The sequence below is a fragment of the Lactuca sativa genome, chromosome 6 (assembly GCF_002870075.4).
Source record: "Lactuca sativa cultivar Salinas chromosome 6, Lsat_Salinas_v11, whole genome shotgun sequence".
Classification (NCBI taxonomy): domain Eukaryota; kingdom Viridiplantae; phylum Streptophyta; class Magnoliopsida; order Asterales; family Asteraceae; genus Lactuca; species Lactuca sativa.
Window position 1 is genome coordinate 138,775,418 of NC_056628.2, and position 21,915 is coordinate 138,797,332.

Genomic DNA, 21,915 nt, shown 5'->3' on the forward strand with positions numbered 1-21,915 from the left:
GGGGGAACTCACTAAGCTTTGTGCTTACGTTTTCAGTTTTTGGTTTCAGGTACCTCTTCATCTAAGAGGAAGGAGCCGGCAGCGTAGCGTGGCATCACACACACATTTGATTTTCTGCACGGTGTTTTCTGGGATTGTACTATGATATGTTATTTGCTTATGTTGTGGGTTTGAAACATGATACTTGATTTTATGAGATGACGTGTTGATTCAATATTTTCTAGTAAATGTTTTATGAACAACTTAATTAAAAATGAAATTTTTGGACTTCAATTTTGGGACGTTACACGGATTTTCTAGGTTGAATCTTGATATGCCTTTTTATGCCCCTCTATTTCGACATAAAGAAGTCATGTCGAGATAAGTCCATGAAATTACTAATCAAATAAAATGTCAAAATTAATTTATTTTAAACGGGCTTTCAAATGACTACAATACTTTAGTTATCCAAAATTATGATTTGTTAAATTGTTGGTTGAATCATTGTAAACTGTTTGTATTTTATGTGTTTTAATAATTGAAAATTGTTTACTTTAATAGTCCAGGGACATAATGATAATTCTCTGTAAAGGGGTATATAGTTTGTGTTTTTATGTGTCTTTCAGTTTTGTTTTCTTTGTTTGAATGTTTGAATATACTTTACTGCATTATTGATTTTGTTCTTAGACTTTATTGCATAATGGTAATTTTCTTCAATTGTTCTTATACTTTACCATGATTTTGCTTCCATTTTTAGGGATAAATGCAAGAAATAGCAATGAACTTCTCTTTATCTTGAATTATAGCATTCTCCTTTCATATGCTTCTGTTACGACATTGGATTTTTAGTTTTTTTTTTTTTTTTTTTAATTTAAATTTTATATTTTTTAGGCATTGTAATTTGAACGATAAACCAATTGTATTGAACAAGTGTCGATTCATTGTGTAAGACATAAGGAAAACGAAAATAAAACTTCTAAACTCAGCTTTACTTGGAAGCCTTTAAAGAACATAAACATAAATAGATTCACGTGACACAGAACTTCAGCCGGATAACACCAAAAAAATAACTAAATCTAAAATCCACATTTCACATGGTTTGAAGGCTCTTAAGAAATGTCACATTAAAACTAATACCCCCGCCCATTTGTTTACACCTTGTGCACTCAAATTACATATGAAGGAGGTACCAATGCAAACAAGCAAGTAGCTTATTATCAAAATTATTTATTATACTAATGCTCTAGGAACCTACTTAAAGAATCTTTCATGATTTAAATGTGTGTTGAATCATTGTAAACTGTTTATATTTTATGTGTTTTAATAATTGAAAATGCTCCATACATTTTTCGACTTAGCGGTCAAAATTATCATAGTATCGGAAGCCTTTTACCGGAATAGGGATTTAAACCAAAATTCTCTCAGTTGTACATATACGATACTGATAATGAGATCGCAAATAGACGAACATTTTTTGGGTACACTCTTCACAATTATCACATTAATAGATATATTATTCATCAGCATTAATTTCTTTATTTATCTTATGTTTATATGTTCATCTTACTTGTAGTGGAGAAAATCAACGATCTATATCAAATTCTTCTGTTCTTCATAATGTTATTATACAAGATTTGAAGTTGATGTTAGATTCAAATGATGTCTTGGTTCAGTCTTAGAGAATGGTTAGAGATTGTTTTCATGAAAACCCTCATGTTGATATCAAATTGAGAATTATTGGACGAAGGGACCAAGATGGAAGGACATACAACCTATCATCTGCTTCTTAGGTTGCCGCTTTAATTTTTGGAGATATTGGTGATTCAATTGATAATAAAGATATTGTTGTTCAAACTTCAACTGGTTCTCTACGGCGTATTAGTGAATTACATCCATCATACCTTCCTCTTCAGTATCCACTATTGTTTCCATATGGTGATAATGGTTACAGGGTTGACATACCACATCGAGGTATTACACCTTCAAGCAACAACAAGCGGCCCGACTGTACGATGAGATAATTTTTTTCTTATAGAATACAAGACAGGGATCAATATTTTTCACTAATTCTTTCAAAAAGGTTGTTCCAACAGTTTTTGGTAGATGCTTACACTATGATCAAAATCGAGAGATTACATTTCATAAGGAACAAACAACAAATTCTTAGATGCGAGTCTTATGAGAATTTACGTAATCAACAAAACCTCGAGAATAAAGATATATCCAACGTCGGACAACCTGTTATCTTACCTTCTTCATTCACTGGCGGTGCATATTATATGATGCAAAACAACTTTGACGCCATGTCCTTATGTAAATGGTTTGGATATCCTGATTTCTTCATAAATACATAAATTTATAGAAACTGTATTGAATCGAACTAGTCATAAAAGAGGTTCAACTAAAAATACCTATTTTTTAAAAAGAACTTGGAAGCGGTGTTTTTAGGTAATAAAACAATCTTTTATAATGACTTGGAAAGTGGGTATATTATGAGACCAATTAGATATACCCCTTAGAATGTTTTCTAAACCATTTGTAACATTATAGTATTATCACTAATTTTTAGATTCTAGTCCATGGGATGCATGTATTTTGTCCCATCTAACAACAAAGGAGCTTATGTAAAATCCGACTTAGTGACGGAAGACCGAAAAAAGTTCAACCCAAAATCCTTAATTTGTCGACATACCCCACCACACACCATTAGTGAAATAAGTGTAGATGTAGAGGCTTTTTAACCACAACCACCCCTCATCGGCAATTTCGAAAGCCACGTGAAGTCTCTTAACGTGGCTCCTCTAAGCATCCACTCTCCTTTGTCTTCACCAGTTCTCCCCAACCCTATAAAACCCACCTCCTCAAACCCTCATCCTCCACTTCAACCACCACCACCACCAGTACTACTACCACCTTCTCTCCTCCCTCAAAACTTCATATATCTTTTTCCGACATGGCTGCTTCTTCAATATTCATGGTAGTCCCCATCACATTTTTCAAGAGAAATCCCACATTCTCCATCAGGTGCATGGCACAGACACCACAAAGTGGTGAAACCGGGAGTTCCAAACAAGCAACCACACCAAATATGACCAGTACTCCTCCACCGCCTGCACCGAAGGTCAGCTCGAAGTTCTCTGAGGTATTGGCATTCAGCGGACCGGCACCGGAGAGGATAAACGGAAGGTTGGCGATGATCGGGTTTGTGTCGGCGATGGCGGTAGAAGTGAGCAGCGGTCAAGACGTGTTTGCCCAGATCGGCAATGGCGGAGTGGCGGTGTTTGTCGGCACTAGCATGGTGTTGACGTTAGCGTCGTTGGTGCCGTTGTTTAAAGGAGTGAGTGTGCAGTCGAAGTCGAGTGGACTGATGACGTCAGATGCAGAGCTTTGGAATGGACGGGTTGCGATGTTGGGGCTGGTGGCTTTGGCTTTCACTGGAATGGACGGGTTGCTCACAGGAACAGGAGATGTAAGCTAAGTTATTGTTAAGATACCTTAAAAGCAAAACGATCACAAAACCATTATATAATATAACAAGTTATTCGTGAAATGGCCATATTTTGGCCTTATATATAGTGATCGTGACATTTTTCTTATTTCTTTTTATAAAAAATGACGTCCGTGAGGAACATTTTCTCACAAAGTTAGCCCATTGAACATTCGTGAAATTCATTTATTTTGGGAAACCATCAATTCATGATGTAAATTTAATTTTCTAACTATTTAATATGTTAACGATGATTTTCTAACTATTTAATATGTTAACGATGAAACTGTTTAGAGATATAGACACTCGCAAAGGTTATCTTCATTCTTGAAGATAACAGTCATCTTATTTATTTCACTTTTTAACAAATGTATCATAAAAAAAAACACGATTTGACGATTTTGATATTCAATGTGCCTGAGTCATCCAAGTAAATTGTTAAAAACCTCTAAATTCATCTATATAACAACTCGCAAAGGGTATCTTCATTCTTGAATATACCTAATTTGATTTAATGATCTTGAGAATGCAAACAAACTGATTAAAAAGATAGGTAAAACAAATATAACGAAAATTTCGAAAAGTTAAATCACTACAAGAATATCACCCTTTAGCGGCGACACTATTACCGGCGACATGGGCTTTTAGCGGCGACAAATGCTAGAGTCGCCGCTAAAAGTCCACTTCGCCGGTAATAATGTCTCCGCTAAAGGGTTATCACTCGAATCCATGTTTTCCCCATCCGTTACATCTAAGCCCGTATGATTAAATATCCAATCCAACGGTTGGGATTCCTTATCCGCATTAACCTAATACCGGCGACATATATGCCGCCGTTAAAAGTTAAAAATGTTGCCGCTAATAGTTAGCTAAAAGTTTAATCGGATATTATGACTTTTAATATTTAATTAATTATAATCGGATGTTTGTTATGTAATTAGCGTCGACACTATTATTTGTTATATTTCATCGAATGTTGTTATGTAATTACCGACGACATTATTACCGGCAACCAAAATCTTTAATTAAAAAAAATTAAAAAAATGAAAATTGTTATTACCGGCGACACTATTACCGGCGACTGTGTTATTACCGACGACATTGTTATTAACGGCGACACACATCATTAGCGGCGACAAATATCATTAGCAGCGACAATTTGCTCAATAGCGACGAAACAGTAGTGACGACTTATTACCGGCGACGCGTCGCCGCTATTACTATTACCGGCGACTACCCGACTTATTACCGGCGACTTTTGACGCGGCTAATGATCGTTTTCCTAGTAGTAAATATAATATTATCACTACGTAAGTAAGAGAATATGTAGCTCCTAAGGATTTACGTCTCTATAGTATATTAAAACATAGCATATATATATATATATATATATATATATATATATATATATATATATATATATATGATTTGGTAATAAACATGGATTTCGACCTAGCGATTCGTTGCGAAAGTCACCTTTAGTTCCAAATGTAGAATAGGGACTACCAATCATATTATTACTTACTTACAGCGGGTCTCGTTAGAAGACTACTTACTTACTAAGACGGGACTAACCATTCCAGCACCCAACTGTTAGCAACAGAGGTAATTAACATCTACGGATGCCTACGGTTAATACTTATATTAGGTTACCTTTACGGGACTAACCATTCGTTCAACCTGCTGTTAGCTACAGAGGAAAATAAACATCTTCGGATATTCAAGGTTAATACTTTTTCGGCAGTCGCGATGTCGAGTTGATCCTAATAAAAAAGGATAACACTTATATGGCTATATTTTTCCTATTACTTTTATTTTGTGATACATTCACATAAATGACGAAGTAGACTATATATTTTGTTAATGGTAGTCATCCAAGGGAAAAACCATCTTTGTTACTTTCAAAACAGTCTAGTCTTGGTAGAAGACTACTCTTTATACTAATAGAAATCATAGGGATTTGCTAGGGTATTCAAACGTTTTCAAACTAGTTTCAAACAGTTCATACTTATACAAACCTTTTTCCAAATGTTCACAAGTCTTTACTTTCCAGTTTTACAAATCTAAGACACATTAATACTTATAAATTCACCAGCTTTATTGGTGATACTCGCTTTCAAAATACTTGTATTCTCAGGTCACAAATAGACAGGTACGACGACCAGGTTTTGTGAAGATGGAGAAATCAAGACTCCTATTTTATGTAGATTGTTCATTATGTTGTCTTATACTATGAAAGAACACACTTGTAATTAAAATTATACTTTTAATGCAATGGATGATGTTGTTGCTTGTTTACTACTTTGCATTGTTGTGATACATTACATGACGTCCTCCGCCGCAGAACGTTTCCGCCGTTCTCGGTTTTGGGGTGTGACAAAAAAGTCACTCATCTTCATCATGCCCGAGACAAACGACTACTAATCGAACATCACAATTTCCATCACCTAATACATTTTGTATACACTTGATACAAGGATATCAATAATATTCATAATTTTAAACTTATTTTTATTAAGACAAAAAACACAACAATAATGTTTTTATAATATAATAATATAAATAATATTATAAAAATAATTTTTCAAATAAAATTTCATAATTTTTTTATGGGTTGTGCTGTAAGTACCCCCTTAACAGATTTTACCCCTTCCCCTAACGTCAATCTAATCAACCTTTTACATTTGAATTGACATCATTTTATTCTCTTTTTTTTTTTTCTTTTTTTGTTTTCTTTCCTTTTTGTTTTTTGTTGTTTTTTCTTTTAATAATAATAATAATAATATTATTATTATTATTATTATAAGAAATTTCGATAACCATATAAAATTCAGACAATATTATAAGTTCGGACGGCATTATAAAATTTGAATTTAACGACTATATAAAATGGAACAAAAGTAAAGTTTGTTTTCAATCCGCATAACGCACCACGCAAATGTAAATAACGTACTAATTAATATATCCGTGGTAAATAAACAAAAACTTTGATTTTGTTCCGTTTTATAGTCGTTTGAATTTTATTACGTCGTCCAACTTTGTAATGTCGTACGAATTTTAAAATTTCATCCAAATTTATAATGTAATCCGATTTTAAAAACCGATTTATAAAATAAAAAAAAAAAGAATTAAAAACTGATTTTATATAGTCGTTCGAATTTATAATGTCTTCCGATATATAAAATGTTGTTCGAAATTTAAAATAATGATAATAATAATAATAATAATATTTATTATTATTATTATTATTATTATATTAAAATATGTAATAAAAAATAATTAAAAACCGATTTTATATAGCCGTTCGAATTTTATAATGTCGTCCGTATTATAAAATTTTGTTCGAAATTTATAATAATAATAATAATAATAATAATAATAATAAAAATAATAATATAAAAACAATAAAAAAAGAAAATTGTAAAAAAAAAAGAACAAAAAAAAACAACAAAAGACAAAAAATCAAATCAAGGAGGTGAAATTGGAAAAATAATGGTACTTATAGAAAACACTTTTTTTATCTATGTTTTTAGTCGTAAATTCACAAACTTATTTTTTTTCTCTATTACCATAAACCTAATTTTCATAAAACTATTTACTTTTTGCTGTTTTTTGTTATAATTTGCATTAATTTTTTTTTTAAAATGTGCCTTTTTTACATTTAAAAGTATAGTTTTTTTTAATAAAACATGTAATTTTGTTCTAAAAAGTGTAGTTTTTTTAAATTTGTAGTTTTTTTTATTTATAAATTACAACTTTTTTTACATGATGCAAATTTTTTTATAAAAAGGGCAGTTATTTTTATAAAAAGTGCAGTTTCACGTAAAACACACGGTTTTTTTAAAAAGTTCAGTTTATTTGACTAAAAATTATAGTTTTTTTAATAAAAAGTATACTTATTTATTGATTTATAATTCTATAAAATATTAAAAATAAAAATATTAGCTCATCAATAACAAAAAAATGTTAGACTTTAATTTATTACCTTGAGCTAAAAAAACAATAAACCAAAATTACATATAGTGATATTGTTAACCGAAATTGAAATAAGTAATATTAATAATAGTAATAATATCTCCCTATCTAATAAACAAAATCGTATCTCTACGTGTCCCTTCAAAACATCAGAATTTTGCAAAAGTTAAATACCCATTATACCCCTACTTGGTCTCACATTGAATACAATTCGATATCAAATCCATATAACGCCCTATTTTGTTTCAATTTTGTTTCCAATTTTATCGGTGATAACAGCTGTAGCCATTAACTCAAATTATGCACATACCCGATTAATAGAATGTTATTATGGAATCCGATTTCTTATATAAGGTATGATATCAATCAATCGATTACATTTAATTAAAATTATTATGTCAATTATTATATTATGTTGATTATATAATCTGCTCAATATATACTTGAAATATATGATATCAACGTTCCTTTACAGCATCATGTTTTCAAGGTTTTGCATCATCGACAATTCAATTTTCGGATATTCAATCACACAGTTCAATCCTTTTGGTAAGTTTCTTCTTCTCAATGTGTATATGTATTTGTTTTCTCAAACTAAATTGTATTTTGTAAGTCCCTGTTTCCCACTCATGGACAGAACACGACGAATTTGAATTAGCGTATTGATCTTTGACTGGAATGAATACAGTTAAAACGATAATTGTTGTCCCTTCCCAATGTTCTAACATGTTAATGCTGCTATTTATGTTGTTTAACCTATAATTATTCTGTCTGTATATGTTTACGGTGGTTGATCGGTCATTCCTTGTTAAAATTTGAACTTGATTACTGATCTGGATTTACCCCTGCCATTGTTGTCGCATGTTACTGCTGCTATTTATGTTGTTTAACCTATGATTGTTATATCTGTAAATGTTTATGGTGGTTTATCGGTCATTGTTTCTTAAATTTTCAACTTGATTAGTGATCTGGATTACTTCAAAAAAATATTTGAAGTTTTTCTGTAATACATATTTTTTGACGATTATAAAGTGATTTTAAGCAAATGAGAAAAGTTACAAATGGATTGTAGCACCTGTTTCCCGGTACGTATTTCTTGTAATTAATAATTCTTAATTCATGCATTTTGCCTTGGACTCGGCGAGTTGAAGGACCAACTCGCCGAGTAGGAGCGGGATGAGACGCGGGGTCTGAGCCTTGGACTCGGTGGGTCGGTTCCCGGACTCGGCGAGTAGGCCCTGTTTGGGCAAAAACCCTAACCCGGGTGTTTGCACCCTATTTAAGCACACTAACTCGGCCTCTCTTGTTCCTAGCACTTCCAGAAGAGTTGTAGAACGAAACCCTAGCCCCTTTTTGTCCTTGTGAGTGATTTTGGCCTTGTGAAGGAAGTTTGAAGCTCAAGAGAAGAAGAAGGAGGTGGAAGAGTTCAAGGAAGAGAAGTAGATCCGATATCTACCCTGCAAGAGGCTTCCATTTAGGTAGAAAAGTTCCCACCTTGATCACTAGTTCATTAGATACCATTTTTGCCCTTAATTGGTGGTTTTCAAGCCCTAAAACACCAAACTCCATGTGTTTGTGGTTAATGATCCGAAAGGACTTCAGATCTAGACCTTGGGGACGTATTAGAAGCATAAAGTTTCTGTGGATGAAGTGATTGAGGTCCCCATTGAGTGTATGACCTCATAAAGAGCTTGGATTTTCCTTTTGGAGCTTATAGGGCCATGCATGCACGTAAAGTTTGCAACTTTAGGTGATAAGCATGCCCTAGGAAACATAGATATATGGTTTGGAAGCGTTGCATGTCTTAGATTTGGTATGTATGGGAAATGGGTCGAAAGGACTCGGCGTGTCCCAAAGTGGAACTCGGCGAGTTCTATGAAGATGGCCTTAGACTCGGCGAGTTGGATGAACAACTCGGCGAGTCCTATGAAGATTGCCTGGAACTCGACAAGTTGTTCTTCAAACTCGGTGAGTCATATGAACAGTTACTGAGTTGTGAGGGGTTTAAGTGTAGAAGGTCCAACCCTTCGTCACTACTCGCGGAATTAGCAACTTAGCGTGTAGCAATAGTCCTAGAAACCCAAATCCTCATAAAGAATGCCCTGGTGAGAATTTGGAATCGAGTAGGAGAACTGCTCGTGGGACTCGGCGAGTTGTTCTTCAAACTTGGCGAGTCGGATGAGTTTCGTTGTGGTTTCGAATGGGAGAAGAACTCATCGAGTTGTCGGCCCAAATCGAAGAGTAGAGTCGCGGATGGGGACGGGTAGAGAGTGAGGGAGTCGGTGAGTTGATGGCCCAACTCGGCGAGTCGGGTCAACTGGAAGTTGACTTTTGACTTTGACTTTACTTGGCTGTTTCTAACTGAGTGTTTGTGGGGTTTGTAGCCGGAGGATTTCTAGGGCAGCAGCGGACAGTGGTTTCCCGCACTGATTATCAGCAGCTACTTGTATGATGTGAGTTACCTTCCAGTAGGGTGGGTCTAAGGCCACAATGCCGACCCACCAATGAGGAGTATTTAGAAGATAATTGTCTTTGTGATAATTTATCTTGGTCTGGTATGCGTTTGGTTATGAGTTATATCTGTATGGTATGTTACATGATAGGGGTAGTTACCCTGATAGTGGTCCTTAGGACCAAGGGGTAGGTCAGTACCCGAATATGCCTGACTATGTGCTTATATCTTGCTATTGTATGCTAGTGGTAGGGGGTGGAATAGTCCCCAGTTACCGGTTGAAAGATACCGATGACGATTACCGGTTGAAATATACCGATGGTATTGTATGGTATGTGGTATGATGGGGGAACTCACTAAGCTTTGTGCTTACGTTTTCAGTTTTTGGTTTCAGGTACCTCTTCATCTAAGAGGAAGGAGCCGGCAGCGTAGCGTGGCATCACACACACATTTGATTTTCTGCACGGTGTTTTCTGGGATTGTACTATGATATGTTATTTGCTTATGTTGTGGGTTTGAAACATGATACTTGATTTTATGAGATGACGTGTTGATTCAATATTTTCTAGTAAATGTTTTATGAACAACTTAATTAAAAATGAAATTTTTGGACTTCAATTTTGGGACGTTACACGGATTTTCTAGGTTGAATCTTGATATGCCTTTTTATGCCCCTCTATTTCGACATAAAGAAGTCATGTCGAGATAAGTCCATGAAATTACTAATCAAATAAAATGTCAAAATTAATTTATTTTAAACGGGCTTTCAAATGACTACAATACTTTAGTTATCCAAAATTATGATTTGTTAAATTGTTGGTTGAATCATTGTAAACTGTTTGTATTTTATGTGTTTTAATAATTGAAAATTGTTTACTTTAATAGTCCAGGGACATAATGATAATTCTCTGTAAAGGGGTATATAGTTTGTGTTTTTATGTGTCTTTCAGTTTTGTTTTCTTTGTTTGAATGTTTGAATATACTTTAGGGAAATCTTCAAAAAACTCCCAAACTTTTGGGAAAAGTTACACTTTTGTCCCAACATTTTTTTTTTGAACAAAAAAACCCAGGAAACCGGGTAAATTGAACATTTCGGCCCTATTTTACCGGTGACCTTCATTTAGCCGGTTAAATTGGCTTATGTGGCAAGGACTTGTTTACGTGGGTTTAATCGATCTCATTTACACACATACATACACAGTACAACTTACCTCTCTCGTTTCACTTTCTACCTCCCCTCATTAAACTAGGGTTTTTTACCCCCGTGCAGTTGAAATCATGGATGACATCCATGATTTTGATACAATAGATGTGGAGTTGGATGCGTACTTCAAAAAGAAACAAGCTTCCCGATGCAAAGACGAATTTCTCAATATTCTATGTGAAGAAGACGATTACGAGGCAGTAGATGATGCTCAAACTGAAAATGATGCTCAAACTGGAAACGATACTCAAACTGGAATCACTAAAGAAGAATCAGATGAAGATTATCTGGAAGGTAGTAACGAGGAAGGTAGTGATGAGGAATTTGAGTATTCCACCCACAATCCAAAGGTGAAATGGAACAAAATGAGACCAATGCTTGGTGAAAGGTATGAATCCCCACATGAACTGAAACTGTGTTTGACGAACTATGCTATTAGTAAGGGTTTTCAAATCCGTTTCAAAAAATGCGATAGTGTTAGACTAGTGGCAATATGTGGAAGTGATCCAGAGAAGTGTCCATTTGTGGTTAGGGCTTCTTGGATGACTACTGAAAGGTCTTTCCAAGTCAAAAAGATGATAGACATTCATAAATGTGTTAGGAATTTTAACAATTCAAGGCTTATGGATCCTACCTGGTTAGCTAGGAAATTTGTGAAGGAGTTGATTAGGAAACCTAATTTAAAATGCAAAGAGATGCAGGTAATTATACAAGTAAATTTCATTGCAAAATTTCATGGTCAAAGTGTTATAGATCAAGGATGAGGGCACTGTCATTAATTCATGGAAATTTGAATGACCACTACGCAAGAGTTTGGGATTATGGGCATGAGCTACTGAGGTCCAATCCAGACAGCACAGTTAGGATTACAGTTAATGTAAACCCTGATAATACCACAACATTTCATAGATTCTACATTTGCTTTAAAGCAATAAGAGAGGGGTGGAAAAGGGCATGTCGTAGGGTAATAGGATTGGATGGTTCTTTTTTGAAGGGACAGTGTAAGGGTGAATTGTTAACTGCAATAGGTAGGGATGCCAATAATCAGGTGTATCTTATAGCTTGGGCAGTTGTTGATGTAGAGAACAAGAACAACTGGAAATGGTTCCTGGATTTGGTTAATGATGATCTTGGATTGCAGGGTGGAAAGGGTGTGTGTGTAATCAGTGACCAACACAAGGTAAAGTAACTATCTCTTTATTTTTCATTATTTACAATAATGTATGGTGTTGCTAATTATCTTTTTTTTTTCATGTTATAGGGTCTTGTTGAAGCTAGTAAGGATATTCTACCATATGTTGAGCACAGGCAATGTGCAAGGCATATCTATGCCAATTTCAGAAAAGTTTATAGTGGAGTGCAGTTCAGAAACATGTTTTGGGCAGCTGCAAAATCTACCACAGAAGGACATTTCAAGTTTAATATGGAAAGAATTAGGGCAATAAGTTCTGCTGCTTATGATCATCTCATGGCAAGGGAACCAACTTCATGGTGCAGAGCTTATTTCTCTACTGGCTTGGCTTGTGAGGCTGTAGAGAATGGGATTGCTGAGTGTTTCAATGCAATCATTGTAGACGCAAGAAAGAAACCTTTGCTGACTATGCTTGAAGAGATTAGGCTTTACATGATGGAAAGGGCTTTCAATCTGAAACAAGAAGCTGAAAACTGGGTTGGTGAAGTTTGTCCTTCTGCGGTAACAAAGATGGAAGAATTTGGAGAAGACATTAAGTAAGTATTCTCAATTGTTTTGTTTTTACATGTTCTATCTTATGTGTTTGCATCTTATGTTCTATCTTATATGTTTGCAGAAGTTGGCATGCAGTTCCAAGTGGAGTGAATGAATATGAAGTAAGGAATGGGTTTCAGAACTATGGAGTTAACTTGAAGGAAAAAATATGTGCTTGTAGATTATGGGAACTTTCAGGAATACCTTGTGTGCATGCACAAGTGGCAATATTGTACACCAATCAAGATCCAGTTAACTTTATAAGTAGTTGGTTCAGCAAGAATAATTACAAGGCAACTTATGATCAGAATATACACCCAGTTAATGGAAGTATCTTATGGGAAGAAACAAGCTACACTAAGCCCCTTCCACCCATTGAAAGGAGGATGCCAGGAAGGCCTAGTGTTAAAAGAAGAAGACATGTTTCAGAAAATCAAGACAAGTACTCTCAAGTGTCAAGCAAGGGTAGAACTGTCCAGTGTAAAAATTGTCTACAAAGGGGACACAATAAAACATCATGCAAGAATCCTACAGTGGTTCCAGAACCTCAACCAAAGAAAAAAATGGGCAGGCCTAGGTTGGAACCTGATTTGGTTAATTGGTCAGGAACTAAAACAGGATCTAGAGGTGGTGGAAGGGCTGGTGGAAGGGTTGGTGGAGGAAGGAGTAGAGGTGGTGGTAGGGGCTCTAGTGGAAGAGGCAATAGAGGTGGTGCCATTCCAAATGTTGAGAGTGAAGGAGTCCAAACAGAATATGGGAAGGGTACTTCTGAGTTTCCTAAATGTGAGCCTGAAGATGTTGCCATTCCAAATGTTGAGAGTGAAAATGATGCAAGTCCAGATTTACAAGAAATTAGCTTAACAATTGACAACCTAAGGAAATCTTTATACACTACAGAAGAGATCATGGACTGTCTTGGACTCACTGAAGCAGAATTACAAGAAATTGAAGGTCTTGGAGTGAGTGAAGCAGAAGTACAACAAATTGAAGATGTGGATGTTGCTATGTCACAAGTATGCTTTCTTTCTCATTATTCATTTTGTGATGTTAAATCTTGCTAATTGGTCTTTTTGTTATGCTTGTTACAGGATGTTGGAATTGCTAGCCAAATAACAGTTGAAGAACTCCCTACAAATCATGTACTTGGAGATGAGGAAAGGATGAATGGGGAGGATGGCATAGATGAGCCAGGGATGGGTGAGGTAATGACGAATGAGGAAAGGATGGATGGAGAGAGAGAAATACCTAGCACACAACAATTGAATCAAGTCAGAAAGAGGACTACAAAGAGGAGCAAAGTGAATCAAGTCAGGAGGAGGAAGCCTTCGGAAAGGATAACAGAGATCCAGTTGCAAAAGGTGGTAGCTGTCAAGAATGGAAAGGGGATGAGTTCATCCAACCCCCTTGGTCTAGATTAGGGTGTTTCTGATCCCTACTTTCGTTAAGAACATGTATAAAAGTTTTGGGTTTGGGAAAATGTTGATAGCCCCTTTTGTTGATAGCCCTTTTTGTTGATAGCCCCTTTTGTTTACATCCATATAAACTATAGGCTTTGGGCCCCTTGAACATTTTTTTGGGCATTTACACAACTTGCCATACAACTTGTTTGGCTTTGGTTAATATTACTACATGTTCTATGATTAACAATGTTTATGTTCCCTTTGGTTATATTGATTCCTTGTTTTATAGATTCCAGTCATGCATACATTACTTGTGCTTACAATGTTTGCTTATATGGATACTAGTTATGCATGATTCCGGTCATGCATGATTCCGGTCATGCTTGATTCCGGTCCTCTTATGTTAAACTTGTTCTGGCTTTGGTTAATATTCCTACATGTTCTATTTTATTTTCCCCTTCTTTTAATTGCCTCCATAATCCTCTTATGTTAAAATTGATGTAAGGGTAAAATTGTCATTTCAGACACTAAACCTTCAAAATCTTCCCATGAATGTGGCCATCCATTCTTGAAAGCCATACCTGTCAAGGTTGAAAGCCATATCTAGCTATGCATGATTCCGGTCATGCATGATTGACTCCATTATGTATTGATTCGTTTGTGTATGAAGTCCATTATTAACTTATTACAGTCATACTTTGATTCCATTCATTGATTACAATCAATACATTTAAAGTTCATACATAAACTAGATACTTCATTCATAATCATATGAGTAACAAGATACTACATTCATAGTAAACTAACAACCCTTAGTCATAACCAAAACAAACACAACCAAAATACATTAAAACAACTTTCTATCCTACCAATCCATCAACATAACCAACAAAAACACAAAAAAAACCACAAAGACATAAAGCAATGATTTCCATCTTCCTCCTTCCACTGCTTTTTGTGCAATTGGTTGTTGTGCCATTGGTTGTTCCACAACGTCTCCAAAAAAGTTCCCAGCTGGTTGTTCTTGCCCAAACTCCCCAAATATTCGATGGTTCTCCAAATCGACATTGTTGTGTAATACTAATAACAGATCTGCATACCACTGGCTTGGTAGAGGAGGATCCACCCAACGAAAGTACTTGCAATCTTTGAGTCCATTCTGGTAATTTGGGCATCCTATAAACCTTCTTCCTGGGTTTAATGGAGTCCATGAAGTCCATCTTCCTACAGGATCACCACAGTAGCACCTCTTTCTGAGACGATTCATTGAAGATGAAGAAGACGAAGAAGACATTTGTCTTGGTCCTCCACTGCTCCTGCTTCAATCGTTGTCTGCTAGGGCACGAATGAAGTTTTCCACTATATTTAGAGTTTAATACAAGGCAATTAAATGACTCACCAACCACCTCAGCAAGTCCTTGCCACATAAGCCAATTTAACCGGCTAAATTAAGGTCACCGGTAAAATAGGGCCGAAATGTTCAATTTACCCGGTTTCCTGGGTTTTTTTGTTCAAAAAAAAAATGTTGGGACAAAAGTGTAACTTTTCCCAAAAGTTTGGGACTTTTTTGAAGATTCCCCTATACTTTACTGCATTATTGATTTTGTTCTTAGACTTTATTGCATAATGGTAATTTTCTTCAATTGTTCTTATACTTTACCATGATTTTGCTTCCATTTTTAGGGATAAATGCAAGAAATAGCAATGAACTTCTCTTTATCGTGAATTATAGCATTCTCCTTTCATATGCTTCTGTTACGACATTGGATTTTTAGTTTTTTTTTTTAAATTTAAAATTTATATTTTTTAGGCATTGTAATTTGAACGATAAACCAATTATATTGAACAAGTGTCGATTCATTGTGTAAGACATAAGGAAAACGAAAATAAAACTTCTAAACTCAGCTTTACTTGGAAGCCTTTAAAGAACATAAACATAAATAGATTCACGTGACACAGAACTTCAGCCGGATAACACCAAAAAAATAACTAAATCTAAAATCCACATTTCACATGGTTTGAAGGCTCTTAAGAAATGTCACATTAAAACTAATACCCCCGCCCATTTGTTTACACCTTGTGCACTCAAATTACATATGAAGGAGGTACCAATGCAAACAAGCAAGTAGCTTATTATTGAAATTATTTATTATACTAATGCTCTAGCAACCTACTTAAAGAATCTTTCATGATTTAACTGTGTGTTGAATCATTGTAAACTGTTTATATTTTATGTGTTTTAATAATTGAAAATGCTCCATACATTTTTCGACTTAGCGGTCAAAATTATCATAGTATCGGAAGCCTTTTACCGGAACAGAGATTTAAACCAAAATTCTCTCAGTTGTACATATACGATACTGATAATGAGATCGCAAATAGACGAACATTTTTTGGGTACACTCTTCACAATTATCACATTAATAGATATATTATTCATCAGCATTAATTTCTTTATTTATCTTATGTTTATATGTTCATCTTACTTGCAGTGGAGAAAATCAACGATCTATATCAAATTCTTCTGTTCTTGATATTGTTATTATACAAGATTTGAAGTTGATGTTAGATTCAAATGATGTCTTGGTTCAGTCTTATAGAATGGTTAGAGAATGTTTTCAGGAAAACCCTCATGTTGATATCAAATTGAGAATTATTGGACGAAGGGACCAAGATGGAAGGACATACAACCTATCATCTGCTTCTTAGGTTGCCGCTTTAATTGTTGGAGATAGTGGTGATTCAATTGATAATAAAGATATTGTTGTTCAAACTTCAACTGGTTCTCTACGGCGTATTAGTGAATTACATCCATCATACCTTCCTCTTCAGTATCCACTATTGTTTCCATATGGTGATAATGGTTACAGGGTTGACATACCACATCGAGGTATTACACCTTCAAGCAACAACAAGCGGCCCGACTGTACGATGAGATAATTTTTTTCTTATAGAATACAAGACAGGGATCAATATTTTTCACTAATTCTTTCAAAAAGGTTGTTCCAACAGTTTTTGGTAGATGCTTACACTATGATCAAAATCGAGAGATTACATTTCATAAGGAGCAAACAACAAATTCTTAGATGTGAGTCTTATGAGAATTTACGTAATCAACAAAACCACGAGAATAAAGATATATCCAACGTCGGACAACCTGTTATCTTACCTTCTTCATTCACTGGCGGTGCATATTATATGATGCAAAACAACTTTGACACCATGTCCTTATGTAAATGGTTTGGATATCCTGATTTCTTCATAACCTTTACATGTAATCTAAAATGGCGTGAAGTTAAAAATTTTCATCATAACACTTCACTGCATCCCGAAGATAGACCTGATATCTTATGTAGGTTATTCAAAATAAAGCTTGATTCTTTTATTAAAAACATACGGGAATATAAAATTTCGTCATCGTTCAAGCAGGTATTCAAAGTTGTTGTTTAATTCAAATTTTTTTATAATGATTTTTTTCGTTTCTTAACAATTTTTATTATTTGCAAATATATTTCATCCAACACAAATCATAACTTATTTGTCAAATTAATTTGCAGTGGTCTATATAATTGAATTTCAAAAGTAGAGGTTTGCCACATAGTCATATTTGTCTATTTATGCATGCTGACTCCAAGTGGCCTACTGTTGAATATATTGATCCAATTATTTCCTGCTGAGATTCCAAATATCAATGAAGATCCAGAGTTGTATTCACTTGTATGTGAATTCATGATACATGGTCCTTGTGGAGCTGAAAATATGAATTGCCCATGCATGGTTGACAAGCAATGTTCGAAAAAATTTCCAAAGCAATTCTGTAATCATTCTTCAGTTGATGTCAACGGTTATCCGTTATATATGAGAAGAAAAAATGGATATTTTTTCGTAAAATCAGGTGTTAAGTTAGATTACATAAATGTTGTTCCATATAACAAATATATGTTGAAAATATATCAGGCATATATTAATGTTGAATGGTGCAATTAGGGATCTTCCATAAAGTATCTGTTTAAATATATAAATAAAGGTCCAAATAAAGCTACAATTGTTGTTGACATCAACACTGTTTCTCATCAAGAAAAGGTTGTGGATGAAATAAAAGATTATTATGATTGTAGATATATATATATATATATATATATATATATATATATATATATATATATATATATGCATGTGAAACATCATGGCGAATATTTAAATATGATGTTCATTACCGATATCCTTCTATGAAGCGACTACCTTTTCCTCTTCCTGATCAACAACAAGTAATATATGCTGTAGACGATGATATTGACGATGTTCTTGAACAACCTTCAGTTGCAGCTTCTATGTTCACATCTTGGATGGAATGTAATAAAAGTAATAAAGATGCATGAAAACTTACATATTTTGAATTTCCTAAAAAGTTTGTTTGGAAACTTAATGATAGGTTGTGGAAGCCAAGGAAAATTGGACGTTCAATAGAAAGGATTCACTCTGTTTCACCTAAACTTGGCAAAGTCTACTTCTTACGGATACTTTTAAATAAAATGAAAGGTCCAAAATCATTTGAAGAAATTTGTACTGTAAATGGTGAAGAATTTCCAACTTTTCGAGATGCATGTTATGCTTTGGGCCTCTTAGATGACGACAAAGAATACGTTGATGCAATTAAGGAAGCAAGTCATTCAGGTACCCGATGAATGTATGCATGTTTAGTTATACTTGTTGTCTTCGTGATACTTGTATGTGCCAGGTAGGGAGGTGAGTGTGGGTAGGGTCTAGTATCTCATCACTAGCTGAGTGTAGACGGGGTTTCTTATCTCATCATTAGCAGAGTAAGGGCGGGGACCATGATAGGCTAGGCCTTAGGAACGGAACATATAGTATTGTGTATGATTCCTTATGTTCGACCAATAGGACCGGGACCGGAGATGAGAGCAGCTCAATAACGAAAGTTTATGTTAATTCCTAGAACAATTCAAATCGGACATATTCTACAAACACTAGGTTGAATCGGTATGATAGATATCGTTTATTGGACTTGGATAATTAAATTTCATTCGGCCCGTTAAAAACAACAATTTTTCAAACAAATTAATCATCTCGATCAATGAGATTATCTAGAATGTACACAACTCGAAGTTTGATGACGCACCACACTATTGGGCACGTCTTTGACGCACACTAGACAACGGTATGAACAACGTGTAGACCAATACTTATCAGTTGTTATGTCTATGGTTTTATAATATAAGTTCACTATAGAATGATTTATGTTTATAGAATGATTTTTGGTTATATATATATATATATATATATATATATATATATATATATATATATATATATATATATATATATATATATATATATATAAAAGAAATAATAAATACATAAATTTATAGAAACCGTATTGAATCGAACTAGTCATAAAAGAGGTTCAACTAAAAAAACCTATTTTTTAAAAAGAACTTGGAAGCGGTGTTTTTAGGTAATAAAACAATCTTTTATAATGATTTGGAAAGTGCCGTATATTATGAGACCAATTAGATATACCCCTTAGAATGTTTTCTAAACCATTTGTAACATTATAGTATTATCACTAATTTTTAGATTCTAGTCCATGGGATGCATGTATTTTGTCCCATCTAACAACAAAGGAGCTTAGGTAAAATCCGACTTAGTGACGGAAGACCGAAAAAAGTTCAACCCAAAATCCTTAATTTGTCGACATACCCCACCACACACGATTAGTGAAATAAGTGTAGATGTAGAGGCTTTTTAACCACAACCACCCCTCATCGGCAATTTCGAAAGCCACGTGAAGTCTCTTAACGTGGCTCCTCTAAGCATCCACTCTCCTTTGTCTTCACCAGTTCTCCCCAACCCTATAAAACCCACCTCCTCAAACCCTCATCCTCCACTTCAACCACCACCACCACCAGTACTACTACCACCTTCTCTCCTCCCTCAAAACTTCATATATCTTTTTCCGACATGGCTGCTTCTTCAATATTCATGGTAGTCCCCATCACAGTTTTCAAGAGAAATCCCACATTCTCCATCAGGTGCATGGCACAGACACCACAAAGTGGTGAAACCGGGATTTCCAAACAAGCAACCACACCAAATATGACCAGTACTCCTCCACCGCCTGCACCGAAGGTCAGCTCGAAGTTCTCTGAGGTATTGGCATTCAGCGGACCGGCACCGGAGAGGATAAACGGAAGGTTGGCGATGATCGGGTTTGTGTCGGCGATGGCGGTAGAAGTGAGCAGCGGTCAAGACGTGTTTGCCCAGATCGGCAATGGCGGAGTGGCGGTGTTTGTCGGCACTAGCATGGTGTTGACGTTAGCGTCGTTGGTGCCGTTGTTTAAAGGAGTGAGTGTGCAGTCGAAGTCGAGTGGACTGATGACGTCAGATGCAGAGCTTTGGAATGGACGGGTTGCGATGTTGGGGCTGGTGGCTTTGGCTTTCACTGAATATGTTAAAGGCAGTGCTCTTGTCTAGATAATGTATTCCAAAATCCAAACTTTTCTATTACATAATTAAATATAAAACAGGAAAATGTATATTCTTTTGAATATTTATTTGTATCATTGACCTAACATGGTTCAAATCATGAAAAACATATGTTTGATAATATAAAAGAACATAATACAGTATAAAACCAAAAACTAAGATAAAATTTAGGGGAATAAACAAATCGTTTACCCTGTATATATGTATAAGTGTATAACACATGATCTTGAATAAAACAACCTAAACTAATTGATATAAGAGTCAAAGTATAAAATACTTAAACATTCGGTGTAATTAGGTGTGTCTATTGCAATCCTAGTTTTACAGCTTGCTCACAGGAACAGGAGATGTAAGCAAAGTTATTGTTAAGATACCTTAAAAGCAAAACGATCACAAAACCATTATATAATATAACAAGTTATTCGTGAAATGGCCATATTTTGGCCTTATATATAGTGATCGTGACATTTTTCTTATTTCTTTTTATAAAAAATGACGGCCGTGAGGAACATTTTCTCACAAAGTTAGCCCATTGAACATTCGTGAAATTCATTTATTTTGGGAAACCATCAATTCATGATGTAAATTTAATTTTCTAACTATTTAATATGTTAACCATGATTTTCTAACTATTTAATATGTTAACGATGAAACTGTTTAGAGATATAGACACTCGCAAAGGTTGTCTTCATTCTTGAAGATAACAGTCATCTTATTTATTTCACTTTTTAACAAATGTATCATAAAAAAAAAAAAAAAAAACGATTTGACGATTTTGATATTCAATGTGCCTGAGTCATCCAAGTAAATAGTTAAAAACCTCTAAATTCATCTATATAACCACTCGCAAAGGGTATCTTCATTCTTGAATATACCTAATTTGATTTAATGATCTTGAGAATGCAAACAAACTGTTTAAAAAGATAGGTAAAACAAATATAACGAAATTTTCGAAAAGTTAAATCACTACAAGAATATCACCCTTTAGCGGCGACACTATTACCGGCGACATGGGCTTTTTGCGGCGACAAATGCTAGAGTCGCCGCTAAAAGTCCACTTCGCCGTTAATAATGTCCCCGCTAAAGGGTTATCACTCGAATCTATGTTTTCCCCATCCGTTACATCTAAGCCCGTATGATCAAATATCCAATCCAACGGTTGGGATTTCTTATCCGCATTAACCT

General features: G+C 34.7%; 3 protein-coding genes across 3 annotated transcripts; all 3 read left to right on the top strand.

The window, feature by feature from the left end:
* Positions 1 to 2,774: 2,774 nt before the first annotated feature.
* Positions 2,775 to 3,602, top strand: LOC128126639 (early light-induced protein 1, chloroplastic-like). The gene has a single exon (XM_052764478.1). The coding sequence runs from the start codon at positions 2,933 to 2,935 to the stop codon at positions 3,455 to 3,457; it is 525 nt and encodes a 174-aa protein (XP_052620438.1). The 5' UTR covers positions 2,775 to 2,932; the 3' UTR covers positions 3,458 to 3,602.
* Positions 3,603 to 11,171: 7,569 nt separating this feature from the next.
* LOC128126877 (uncharacterized) lies at positions 11,172 to 14,578 on the top strand. Its single transcript, XM_052765032.1, has 6 exons — positions 11,172 to 11,798; positions 11,843 to 12,277; positions 12,359 to 12,825; positions 12,906 to 13,836; positions 13,912 to 14,025; positions 14,513 to 14,578. Exons 1-6 carry the CDS (start codon positions 11,172 to 11,174, stop codon positions 14,576 to 14,578), a joined length of 2,640 nt encoding a protein of 879 aa, XP_052620992.1.
* Positions 14,579 to 20,052: 5,474 nt separating this feature from the next.
* Positions 20,053 to 20,792, top strand: LOC111881934 (early light-induced protein 1, chloroplastic). The gene has a single exon (XM_023878313.3). The coding sequence runs from the start codon at positions 20,206 to 20,208 to the stop codon at positions 20,716 to 20,718; it is 513 nt and encodes a 170-aa protein (XP_023734081.2). The 5' UTR covers positions 20,053 to 20,205; the 3' UTR covers positions 20,719 to 20,792.
* Positions 20,793 to 21,915: the final 1,123 nt, after the last annotated feature.

What these genes read in the sequence shown, in the direction of transcription:
- LOC128126877 (XM_052765032.1), top strand. Translation starts at nt 11,172, where the DNA reads ATGGATGACATCCATGATTTTGATACAATAGATGTGGAGTTGGATGCG. An exon ending in TAATCAGTGACCAACACAAG is followed by an intron (nt 12,278 to 12,358) that starts GTAAAGTAACTA and finishes TTCATGTTATAG; the next exon opens with GGTCTTGTTGAAGCTAGTAA. An exon ending in TGGATGTTGCTATGTCACAA is followed by an intron (nt 13,837 to 13,911) that starts GTATGCTTTCTT and finishes TGCTTGTTACAG; the next exon opens with GATGTTGGAATTGCTAGCCA.
- LOC111881934 (XM_023878313.3), top strand. Translation starts at nt 20,206, where the DNA reads ATGGCTGCTTCTTCAATATTCATGGTAGTCCCCATCACAGTTTTCAAG.
- LOC128126639 (XM_052764478.1), top strand. Translation starts at nt 2,933, where the DNA reads ATGGCTGCTTCTTCAATATTCATGGTAGTCCCCATCACATTTTTCAAG.